This window comes from Syngnathoides biaculeatus, chromosome 10 (genome assembly GCF_019802595.1).
Source record: "Syngnathoides biaculeatus isolate LvHL_M chromosome 10, ASM1980259v1, whole genome shotgun sequence".
Taxonomy (NCBI): domain Eukaryota; kingdom Metazoa; phylum Chordata; class Actinopteri; order Syngnathiformes; family Syngnathidae; genus Syngnathoides; species Syngnathoides biaculeatus.
This window is the reverse complement of record NC_084649.1, coordinates 18,565,031-18,577,228: the sequence shown is the minus strand read 5'-3', so window position 1 is coordinate 18,577,228 and position 12,198 is coordinate 18,565,031. Positions and strand designations below refer to the sequence as shown.

Sequence of the window (12,198 nt, the reverse complement as noted above, 5' to 3'; positions counted from 1 at the left end):
AATAAATATGAGCGGCGAGCACGTCATCCATGCGCAATGTTGCGGAAGTGTCATTCGAGATCCAAGTGGTCGCCATTTTGGCTGCATCGACTGCCCGTGACGTCACCCCGGAGATTCGCTATTGAAAACACGCTGTGAGGCCTACTACGGGACACATCCCTTCAGACACGGAAGCTCTTTTTGAAGAAGAGAACATCTCACAACCGAGTGAAATGGCCGGGGTAATATTACCCCATTGTTTTGAGCCATATTTAGATGATATGTGGATCACTTCTTACTAGCAACAGACTCCCACACAGTATGTATGAGCCAGCCCGGCTCGTCCGCCCGCCTACTATGGGACACGGAAGCTCTCTTCAAAGAAGAGAACATCTCACAATCGAGTGAAGTGTCCTTAGTAATATTATCCTATTGTTTCGAGCCATATTTAGATGATATGCGGATCACGGCCAAACTGCATGCGGCCAAACTACCTCCCCATCTGATCCACCTGTGCGCGGCGTAGATGAGCCACCCCGGCTGAAGCCGTGATCGGTGGACACGGCGCCAACGGGCACATCGACACATTTAGCACCTCCGATTTACGGACGCGGATCTTTTGTTACGTGATGAGAGGTTTACGCCCCCCTGCCCCAGCTATTGTTTTTTTTTTTTTTTTAGTATCTCTATACATACCTACCTGTCATTTGGAGCCCACGAAGCTCTCGTCCTTTGCACCCGTGCAATCCATTTTTCACGACGAACAGGGTCTCTTGGAATCTTGCGAAGGGTAAATCCATCCTCCCAAGTGTTCGAGCAATATCCAGCAATGCAACGAGCCGGCATTTTGGCTAACACGAAAGAACAAAGAGCTACCTTCCCGCAGGTAAAACTAATAGAAACAAACGAGTCCACTTTAGTGCGCTACTGCCCTGTACGTTACTTCCTGCTTCTTCTTGAAAACAAATCCCTCGAGAGGATTTTCATGGCATGAGTTACAAAAAGCCATACACGTCAAAATCATGTTTTGTGGTGGAAAAAAATGCATGGGTCCAAATCATGCATTCCATGACAGTGGACAGTGGTGCTTCATATGCATCAGTACACGGATTTAAAATGTAAATATTGCCGATGATCAGGCCAATTTAATCGTGGCAGCCTAAATTGTGATCAAGATTAAAATTTGATTTATTGTGCATCCAGAGTGTGTTGGTTTCAGTGTGGCCTGGATGTTAGCGTATTATTTTTATATGTATGTTGTTTACAATTATATGTGATCATGTGAAGACGTGCTATATGCTTGTATGTTTTTTGTTGTACAAACGAAACTTCTTATTCTTACGCTAGATTTGATAAACGGGATTTTTGTTTTGTTATGCATAAGGCAATTTTATTGAGAACAATAACATCGCACCCGACCCCTATAGCCCCTATCACAGGTGGTGAGCCCATGGGAAAGGGGACCCATGTTACCCTTTCGGGCTCTCACAGCCGAGTGTGAAGCGGCTGGGCTGAGAATCAGCACCTCCAAATCTGTGACCATGGTCCTCAGTTGGAAAAAGTGTTGCGTGCCCTCTCTGGGTCGAGGATGAGATCCTGCCACAAGTGGAGGAGTTCAAGTATCTTGGGGTCTTGTTCACAAGTGAGGGAAGAATGGAGCGGGAGATCGACAGACGGATCGGTGCGGCGTCTGCAGTGATGCGGACTTTGTATCGGTCCGTTGTGGTAAAGGGGGAGCTAAGTCAAAAGGCGAAGCTCTCAATTTACCAGTTGATCTATGTTCCTACCCTCACCTACGGTCATGAGCTGTGGGTCGTGACCAAAAGAACAAGATCCCAGATACAAGCGGCCGAAATGAGTTTCCTCCGCAGGATGTCCGGGCTCTCCCATAGAGATAGGGTGAGAACCTCAGTCATCCGGGAGGGGCTCAGTGTTGAGAGGAGCCAAATGAGGTGGCTGGGGCATCTGATCCGGATGCCTCTCGGACACCTCCCTGGTGTCCCACCGGAAAGAGACCCCAGGGACGACCCAGGACACGCTGGAGAGACTATATTTCTCGGCTGGTTTGGGAACGTTGGTAGAGCTGGAAGAAGTTTGCTGGGGAAAGGGAAGTCCGGCTATCCCTGCTGAAGCTACTTCCCCCGCAATCCCACCTGGAAAAGCGGTAGAAAATGGATGAATGGATAGATGGATGGATTGATGGATGGACAATAAATATAATTTCTACACCTTTATGAGCTGATCACTGTGTTTCCTTTTCTTTTCTGATCTACTGTATATAATGACTATTTCGTGCTTTTCATTTTGATTGACTCAAAATCTGTTTTGCGTTGATAGTTTGGTTTTGTCAGAAGGGTCGTGAGTTTTCTGAATGATTTAAGAAATCTTCTTTTTGTTTTTAAGGGATTGAGAAAATGGGTGGAAGTTTCAACAGTGAAAAACTGTCGTATCTTTTCCTTGTCTATTGTTTAGTTTTGTATTTTGTGTTATCTTATGTAAAGGCTCTGGTGTGTAAACATGTTATGGTTGTCATGCTCCTGGATTCCAGCCCGGGCTGGGCGTGGCCGGCTAATCAGAAGGTGCACACCTGCGCCTCATGAACACTGATTAGACCCAGTACATATAGGACCCGGGGGACGACTAATATGCTAGATCGTTGCTCTTGATGACTCGTTCCCGCACTCCTGCTTTCCTGACTTCTGATCTCCGTGCACCGACCCACGCCTGTCCACTGACCACCCTCGTAAGCCCATCCGTACTGGTACTGCGGATTGTTTGGACTGTCTACCCGATCTCAGACCTCGGACCGAATAAAGGTTTCCTCTGTACTGTCTGCTCTCTCTGGAGTCGTGCATTTGGGTCCACCCTTGAGCCCCGCATCGTGACAATGGTACCGTATAAAGAAAGTGAGAACATATAAAATTAGGTAATTTTTTTTTTTTTTAATCTTGATATTTATGGTTAATGTGTGTGTAGCTTTATGTTAAATAGTTGAGTGTATTGTGCGTGTACATGTGCGTTCAGTTTAGAGTGAATTTGTGTTTGTGTGAATTATTTATGTGTAAATTAGCATTAGTTTTTTGTACTATTTTTATGGTGGGGTGTGTACATGTATTATGTGATAGCACATAAATGAAAAAGTACATTTCTGTTAGTGAGAGTGTGTGTGTGTGTGTGTGTACATGAGACAGAGAGAGAGAGAGAGAGTGAAAGATGGAGGCAGGTTATAAAGTTTTAATGCAAGTGTGTCTGTGTTAGTGTCATAATTTGTCTGTAAATGATGTTTATGGTCATTGGGATTCGGCCTTACGCTAGTATTTTGGTTAAGTGTGTAAGTGTATTTCTGAATGTTTGATAGTTTGTGTGAGTTACTGTGTAGCAAAGGGAGGGGCTGAGTCTCACTTTCTCACACACACCTCAAACTGCATTAAAGGGATTGTGAATCAACTACAATGCACACACTCTCTTGAGTCTAATGACAACGCATTTCATGGCTCTTCCTCCTAAGCTCTCAATCAATCAGAAACATAAAAATGTCAGAAAAGACCCCCAAAATTTGACGATTTGGTGAGGCAAGTCATGAATATATTATTATCTCATTACTGTGTGATATTTCAATCCTGTTGCTTGTTCTTTTGATGAATCTCCTAAAGTTGTTCATTTATCTCTTTCAGGATAAAATCACTCAGATAGACAGTCATGGAAAAATTCCAGTGAATTTTAAAACCAGGCAGGGCTCTGCGATGGTTATTAATAATTGATTTGTGGCATAGGGGTGAAGGAAAGTGCAAATGTTTGATATTGTCACAGCCCATTAATATTAGTGCAAATCTCAAGAAACAGCTAATTTGCTATCCTGCTTAATCTTTGCTGCCATAGTGATTTATTTTTTCTTCCATATAGAACATTTATTTGAGAGATGTGCTGCATATAGAACTCTGAACCAGTGCCTATCTGGTCCAGAACTAACTAATTAATTAGTTAATTATCATATTTGTAAAGTTGAAGTGCTTTCTTAAACTCAAAGCCAACGTTTGTGACTTTGATAAAACTATAGTCAATTTACAAAAATTCTTGAAGAGAAGATGTGCAATCACAATGTATAATTCTAAAACCGGTTTTAAATACGTGGCCTGGGGGCCAGATCCCACCCACTACATGATTTTTTGTGGCCTGTGAATTCAAATGATCTGCATCAACATCATGTCCTTTCCAAAAACCCAAAATTGCAGATTGTCTTCACATTTGATAAGATTGACATATTTATTGGAAACATTTCTTTCTTATCAGTCCCTCAGTTAAACATAATTTTACTGGTTTTGGATTGAAAAACTATTCATCCATCAGTTTATTGTGCTCATGTGACAATTTTAGGCAATCACACAAATAATTTAACACAATGAGAGATCAGTTTGAACGGGCCCGTTTTTCTTTCCAATGCACATGATGATTTGCTGTTGTATCACACTTCAACTGTGTAGCGCCAACTCTTGGTGAAGAGGACAAACTCAGAGTCACTTTTTTTTTTTCTTTTGGCTTAAGTAACGGTGGCTGGCAACAGCAACCTGTATGAGTTCCCTATACTTTGAAATAAAGATGATATTAGCTATATAGCGATAGCTGCTCTTGGTATTTGCTCATCCCAAGGTCGGTCATAACGACCCTCTGGAGGAAACCATAATTACAATGTGGCCTGAGTGATAAAAATGAACTTGACCCCCCTGCACAAAGATAACGATGCAGGTATTACCTACTGCCTGGATACACCCAAAATTATTTAAAAATGGATCAAGGTATAATTGCTAAGTGGAACTTTAATGGTGATGGACACTAAATGTTCATCTCGGGCAGAAATGTGTTGTCCTGCCGTAAAGCACGTTCACATTTTTAGGTGTATACACACTCTCGTTGACATATAGGTGCCGGACTGAGAACATCAGTCAATTATTCATGTTTAAAAGGTTTGGAGAATGCCAAATCTCCCTGTGGGACCTCTATAGCGTGCAGTCGCACAAGTCCAAAGGGAATTCGTCTCACCCTGCAGGAAAAGACAACTTATGGAGCTGAAAGCCATGGATGCAAAGATAAAATAGACAACAATCCACTTTGGGAACCCGTGTAAAAGCACAGACAGGCGACTAAATTAAGAGCAGTGGAAGTGTCTCTTGAAAGTGCAGTTACCTCCAGGGGATCCACTGGTCAGATGTGGAAAGAACACGTGGAGGAGCAGTCAGCCAGTCCAGCTGTCACCTTCACTTGAGTCTCAAAGGAGAAAGAAATGCACTGGTCTTCAGTGCATGCTGACTTTGCACTTCACAATCATGTGAATGTGTATATGTATGTGTGTATGTGCTTGCCTGGACCTACTGGTGGGGTGGGTAAACACACAGTCCTGGTCTGAGATCATCATAATCATCAACACTCACGTTATCATGAATTTGCAAAAGAATGTAATGTGTTGTATTGCGAGTTATTGTATGCTAAGAGATTCTCAAGTGGGACCTTGACTAAGACCTAACCACATTGTATGAATGGTTGAATGGATTGCAACAATGATTGACCGTCACTTTGGTATGTTGTTTTAATATTAATAGATTTTTTTTTCATTCGATTTGATGAAATTAATTTTCTCCAAGTTTAAACTATCACCATCAAAAAATCTATACTTTTATAGTTTTTAAACGATATTAAATACTGTATAAATAATAAAAAAATATAGATAAAACAAAAATACAGAAACTATTTTTCTTTGGAAGGCATCTGACATAATCGAATGTTTGCAGAGTGAGACTGAAGTGAAAGGACCAAAAAAAAAAAAAAAAAAAGAAACCACGCCTGGTATAATTTTTTTTTGTTAGATCCTCACCGAGCCGAACTCTCGTGATGTTTGCAAATGTCTTGGGTACCATCGCATGTGAGTATGATTTCAACTCCAATTAATGTTTGTTAGACTAAAGTGGTGTATTTCTGAAAATTAGTTTGAACTCCAAATACGATTAAGGAGGGTTCCAAGAAGAAGTAAAAAAAAAAAAAATATATATATATATATATATATATATATGTATATATATATATATATCGTATCGGGTTAATGTGTATACTGCATGTTCCCTGGTCATGTGGTCCACACCATAGGGAGACTGGTTGTGCACTTCTGTCATCCTAACTCACACAAGCTGACACATTGTCACTTTAATCATATCATCCGGGCCACAGGTCGTGTCAAAAAGCGAGACAGGGAAGGTGCGATGAGTACGCTGCACTTCTGCCTTGGCCTGTCTCTCCCTGTGCTGAAATAAAATCATCCCATGTTGGCTCATTTTCAGCTGATTCACAGTACTGCATTCTGGGACTTGCAATGTGATATTAACACACAAACCCTTAAATTTGTGTACGTTACAACAAAATATGTTGTACTTTCCAATTTTTGTGAATGTTGGGACACTTTTAATGAGGTCGATGTCCATCCATCTGTTTTCAGACAGAGGTTGAGATGGAGTCTATCATTTTGGTAAAAGTTAAGAGTACACCCTGGTCTGATCATGAATCATTCACAAGGCACATATACATAATGTACCATTCGCATGAATGTTCATACCCGCTTCAGCTTCAAGCTCCTCACAACCCTGTGCAGGATACAAATCATACCATTTGGATGGACAGATGGAAATACAATGTTCCCTAACAATATTACTGGTCACATATTGTGATTATCGCGTGTAATTTACCATGTTGCAGAATTTTGAGTGTATGTTGTAATGTTTTTGTGCTAATATAAATGCTTCCTTGCCTAAAACATAAAACGGAACAACTGGGATAGGCTCCAGCACTCCTGCGACCCTAAGCGGCTGAGAAAATGGATGGAAGAATGGATGGATGTAAAACAAAAAAAAATCTTTAAAACACTTATTATAAGGAATTACATGTATATAGTAACATACAAGGAATGAATTGTACATACTGTGAAGTACAGTACTACGGAAAATTAATTATGTTTAAGAGTTTAAAACGTATAAGGGTATCAAAAGTCTTTATAAGACTAAGATGGAAATTTATAGGTGTGTGTGTGGAGGATTAATAAGAGTCTGTGGAGGGTCATACAGCTTGAAAACATATAAACAAGACACAAAAGATGCAGTTTCTACTTTGCAGATTTCACCTACTGCAGGGGTGGTCCAGAATAAATGAGGCATGACAGTACTCTATACTGTGTTCCCAATAAAAAAAAAAAAACTCTAGGAATTCTCAGTTTGTTATGAGCATCTTGTGCAGCTGCACTAGTACTGTATTCTATTTTGTGCCTGGGGCAGTCCGCCCTTGAGCTCAAACAGTTTCTCCCATCTGATTTAAAAAAAAAATGATTTTCTTTAAATTTTATAGGCACTCCAGCCTCTGAATAGGTGTCAGCATTTCCTGCTACCTACATTCAGCGCACTGCTCACGCCGACTATCGCAAAGGATTTCCTGCACGGCAGCCATTTTAGGTGTACGGCTGCTGCCTCCAGGAAGCCGAGACGAGCATCCCTCTGCACTCTCCTTTCAGGACCAGGGACAAAATCTGCTCTGCGCATGCGCCGAGTGGAAAGCGTGGAGAGCCATCGCCTGCCTTCTTTTTTTTTTCCTTGGGTCCCTGCCCTCCCTCCCCCTCGCATCCGCAGCAGGGACTGGCCAATAAAAGCACGTCAGCATCGACGCGGGCTCGGCGCAGGCGGAGGACGCGCAGTGTGGAGGGGCAATCGTCTCTCAGCTGCTCTCGCACTGCTCACCGAGGGCAACCTGGGCCTCTGCACCGACCCGACCCCGGCTTCCATTCACACTCCGGCCGCACTCGAGGTGAGGAGGGAGGGGGGGGACCTAATTCGGAAGGTCAGGCTCCTAAGTAGGAAGGTCAGCGCCACAAGAGCAAAATGTTAGATCCGTCGTCCAGCGAGGAGGAGTCTGACGGGATAGTGGAGGAGGAGAGCAAGGAAGTGATGGCCCCCCAGGCCGGATCCCGCATCTCCCCGAGCAGGACCAGCGAGAGCTCCGGCGGCTTGGCGCCCAGCAGCGGCCGCAGCAGCGCCCGCCCGACCAGCCCGAGCCCGTCGGCTGCCAGCGAGGAGAAGGACGACCTGGAGAAGCTGCAGCGGGAGGAAGAGGAGCGCAAGAAGAAGCTGCAGCTCTATGTGTTTGTCATGCGATGCGTCGCCTATCCGTTCAATGCCAAGCAGCCCACAGACATGGCGAGGCGACAACAGAAGGTAAGCACCCCCCCCCCTTCCTCTCCTTATCGCTTTCCTCTCCCTCCTCCTAATTCTTCCTCGGCGCCAGTGTTTCGTTCATAAGCACATGCTGCTGGACGCCTCCTTGCACTTCGCAGATGTTGTCACTGATGACCTATATAGGAGCTACAGTACGGATGTGTGAGGGAGGGGGGAGCCTGGGGGGAGGGGGTGTAGCCGGTATGTAGCAGCAGGAAATATGAACCATACCTCCAGTTTGCTTTAATAAATAAATACGTGTATGTATACAGTAAATACATCCACAGAGCGTGATGAAGCAGCGCTCCAGATAGTGGAAAGGTGGCGCAAAGCTGCAGACAGGAGTGGAGCGCTTCACAGTTTAAACTCCCGAGTGAGATCAATTGTGCAGCCCAGAAAGCACTTCAGCGTGCAAGCTAGGGCGTCCAAGGAGCAGCGGAGCGTTTTGCCTCCAGCAAATGTAGGTGAGCAACGCGATGAATGAATGAAACCCTCCTCTTCATCACTTTGGCCTCCCAAGGTGACTTTTACTCTCAGACCTCCTGCGTTAGCCTTAATGTGCTTACTTACCCGGAGATGCCAAGTTACTGTGCATACATTTCATTGTGAAATGTTCACACACACTCTTGAATGCACCTTTGATAATTCCATCTATCAATCCATCCATTTTCCAAGCCGCTTATTCTCATGAGGGCGGCGTGTGTGCTGGAGCCTATCCCAGTTATATTCAAGGGAAAGGCTGGGTACACTCTGAAATGGTCACCAGCCAATCGCAGGGCAGAGATTAACAAATAAAACATTCACGCTCGTATTCATACCTACGGGCAAATTAGTCTTCAATCAACCTAGCACGAATGTTTTGGGGATTTGGTAGGAAACCGGAGTAACTGCAGAAACCCACTCATCCACGGAGAGAACATGCAAGCTCCACACTGGCGCCTGTGCCTGTGATGCTCTACTGAAGTCAGTTTTGTATTACCGTGTACTCTCAAAGTCACCAAATATAAACCTAGTGAATATACTTATTTTCCTTGTGCTGATATTTACACTAATCCACCGAATGCACTTTATATCAGTGTCACAATGTATGCAACGGGTATGCTGAATATCCATTCAACATCCCCTCTGGTCCTATCCACTCTGTGATCAACATTGCAGAAATTGTATTTGCAGCCCGTGTTTGTATTTAACCCGGCGTCTTCCTTTCGAAACAGTATGGTTGGTGTTTTCTGCTGAGTCATGAACGAGTGCATGTGGGAGGCTAAACCACGGTGTTTCCATTTATTTGTTTCTTTGTAGTCCCATTTGGCAGAGGTTACCGACAGTCTAATGCAAGCTTAGTAATGCACTTTTTTTTTTTTTATATCTGGCATCTCAGCCAGCCACAATCCTTTGGGCAGCGGGTGAGTGAGTACCCGGATAAACAATCATGTGCAATGCAACCAGAACATAAAGTCTATCAAGGGTCAGGCTCCAGAATCACCTTCGGTCCACACATCAACGAATATATTATTTTGAGGAAAATAATAGCCCTTGTGCAAAAAGAAATGGCATAAGGTGTGCTGAGTTTCTGTAAATGTCAAGAATATGAAAGGAGAATAATTGCATGGAGACCCTTTACCATGCAGGGTGTCAAAATGGAAATCCATTATGTGTCTTAAACAGTTATTTCAATGCTATTCAATATTTTTTTTTCTAAAAGTAGCATAGCTCTGCTACATCCTATATTCTTAAATGCATATTCCTCACATCGCAGTCTATGCAGCCCATTACATTAAGGCTATTATGGATTAGTCACAGAAATATGATGAAGCAATTTGTTTGTAATAAAAGGACTCAAAGCCAAAGGAAGCCATATGGAGCGGCTCCATGGTAATCTGTTATTAGAGGTTCTGGCACACAGGGAGCAGCCAGTGATGGACTATCACAGAGAAGCAGGCCGGGCTTCAAAGTACGTCAGCTCCACTGCCGCGTCTTCAGCATGCCGCCGTAACCTTGTGAAAGGGCGACACAAAAGGGGGGAAACGGGGTTTTCAAGGGCGAAATACAGCACGTTTCCTCTTGGTGACAGAGCGGCGTCTTCGTGTAAGATGCAGTGCGGGACTGCTGCTGCTCAAATGTTCATATTTTATCTGGTAACGTACACTTGCAGTACATGTCGGCCCAATTGTCTTAAATTAATTGCATAATTGACACTAAAGGGTATGGTGAGAGTAAATTATTGAAGTGATTGATATAACGTACTGTAGATTTTATTTGTACCCCAATTATTTTATTCCTGGTGAATAAAGTCCTCCATCTTTTATTAATATTTGGAAGCTCAGTGCTATTTGATAATGTCTAATACATTAATAAAAAAAGATTGTTCATGACTGGAAACAAGATGTATCTTAATAACTATATTATTACATTAGCGTGCCTTGCAAAGCTTATCGTTTGTATTTATCATGATGAGTACCGGGTCGGCTTTGGCTGCATAATAGAGCATTCTTGTGATATTACTGCAAATGAGATTTGTGAACATCTCTCAGGTTACTGAAGTCAGAATCAAATCAATCAACGCTATATTAAAAAGACAAGAAATCCTATTTTTGGACTGTTGAAAAATGCATACAGTAGTTGACAAATGAACATTTCTGAGTGTTGTAAATGATGGTCAAGCGATGAGTCAGCCAATTATATTAATCTGGATCAGAAATATCTCAATATTGTAAGCACCAATTGCCATTACAGATTTTTGTTGTTGTTGTTGCAGATATTAATTCTAAAGTCTTAAATTCCCAATTTCAGGAATGGCAATTTTGTGGTTTCAACAGTATTTTATCAACCAATATTTCTAATATTGAGATAGCAAGTTAGTATATAGACTTCATTGTGGTATAGAAATGCACTGCATCATACTGACCTGTTTTCATTATTTTGTCTTTCTTTTGCAACTCTTTGTAACTCAGATCATGTAAATGCTGTATTGTTGAAGTAATACTTGTCCGACAGTGCTGATCAAAACCTCATTATGTCAACTTTAGCTTTACGATTTTATTACATCGGAAAGCACCTTATGGTACATCTGAAGCCTCAACTACGAACATTTTTTTTTTTTTTTTGCCGTTCATCCAGACCCCCAGTGGGCTCTGACACACGGCGGGCCTCAGGCATTTAACGCTTGTATGGGTGTCTACACTTCCCAGGTGGCTGAGGTCACACGTTTAGTAGGCGCTCTTGATGTGACAGCGTGCTTGACAGTGCGCTCTTCGGCTCCTTTTGAATTTTTTCTTCTTCGTTGTCTTCTCTTACATTTAGCCTCTTTCTTCTTTTGCTGTGAACATTTCTTCTTCTAGAAGGTTTCATCCCGAAGCAGGGAGAGATTTGCTCTGTCCAAATGAGAATGGTGGCCTCAAACTCATGCACTTATGATTGTCGTTGATCACGGCGTATGGTCTCCATAGATCACGAATAAGTTTCAAATTTTTGTTTTTGTTGTTTTTCTCTCCCCCGGTATGATTTGTTATTCCCGTAAGTTAGCCTGACCCAATCATCTCCTAATCGAGCGCTTCTTGGCTCAGCACTTTCTAAAAGCATCCAGGCTTTCGCTGAGCGATGGAGCCTGTGTGATGTGAATGTGAAGTGGAGTGAATTCAAATCAGTGCTACTTGGATGAAGGTTGCCTCCGTGGTGCTGAGCCTGGAAAAAAAAAAACAAAGGACTTGAAAGGAACTGCATTTACGTCAACATTTGTCACCGACTTGTAGTCGTAAAGGTATGAGGGATCAGTTCTTATTTTCCATCCATCCATTTTCTGAGCCGTTTATCCTCACGAGGCTGAACCCAGAAAAAACCCAGAGCCTTATGTTGTATCCTTTGTCACGTCAGATAAAGACAGGAGACACTTTCACCACGGATCTTACTGCCTTAAATAAATGCAAAAGAAAAAAAAAGTCACCCACCAACATAATGGATCCATCTCTGCTGATACATTTGG

The 12,198-nt window shown here is 42.7% G+C and overlaps 1 protein-coding gene across 6 annotated transcripts in view; it reads left to right on the top strand.

The window, feature by feature from the left end:
- Positions 1–12,198, top strand: part of cadpsb (Ca2+-dependent activator protein for secretion b) — a 98,934-nt gene that overhangs the window by 3,674 nt on the left and 83,062 nt on the right. For all 6 annotated transcript variants that reach the window (XM_061833471.1, XM_061833468.1, XM_061833470.1 and 3 more), the window contains exon 2: positions 7,360–8,219. In XM_061833471.1, the coding sequence (XP_061689455.1) occupies positions 7,887–8,219 (333 nt within the window). In that variant the 5' untranslated portion in view covers positions 7,360–7,886. The remainder of the gene's footprint in view (positions 1–7,359; positions 8,220–12,198) is intronic.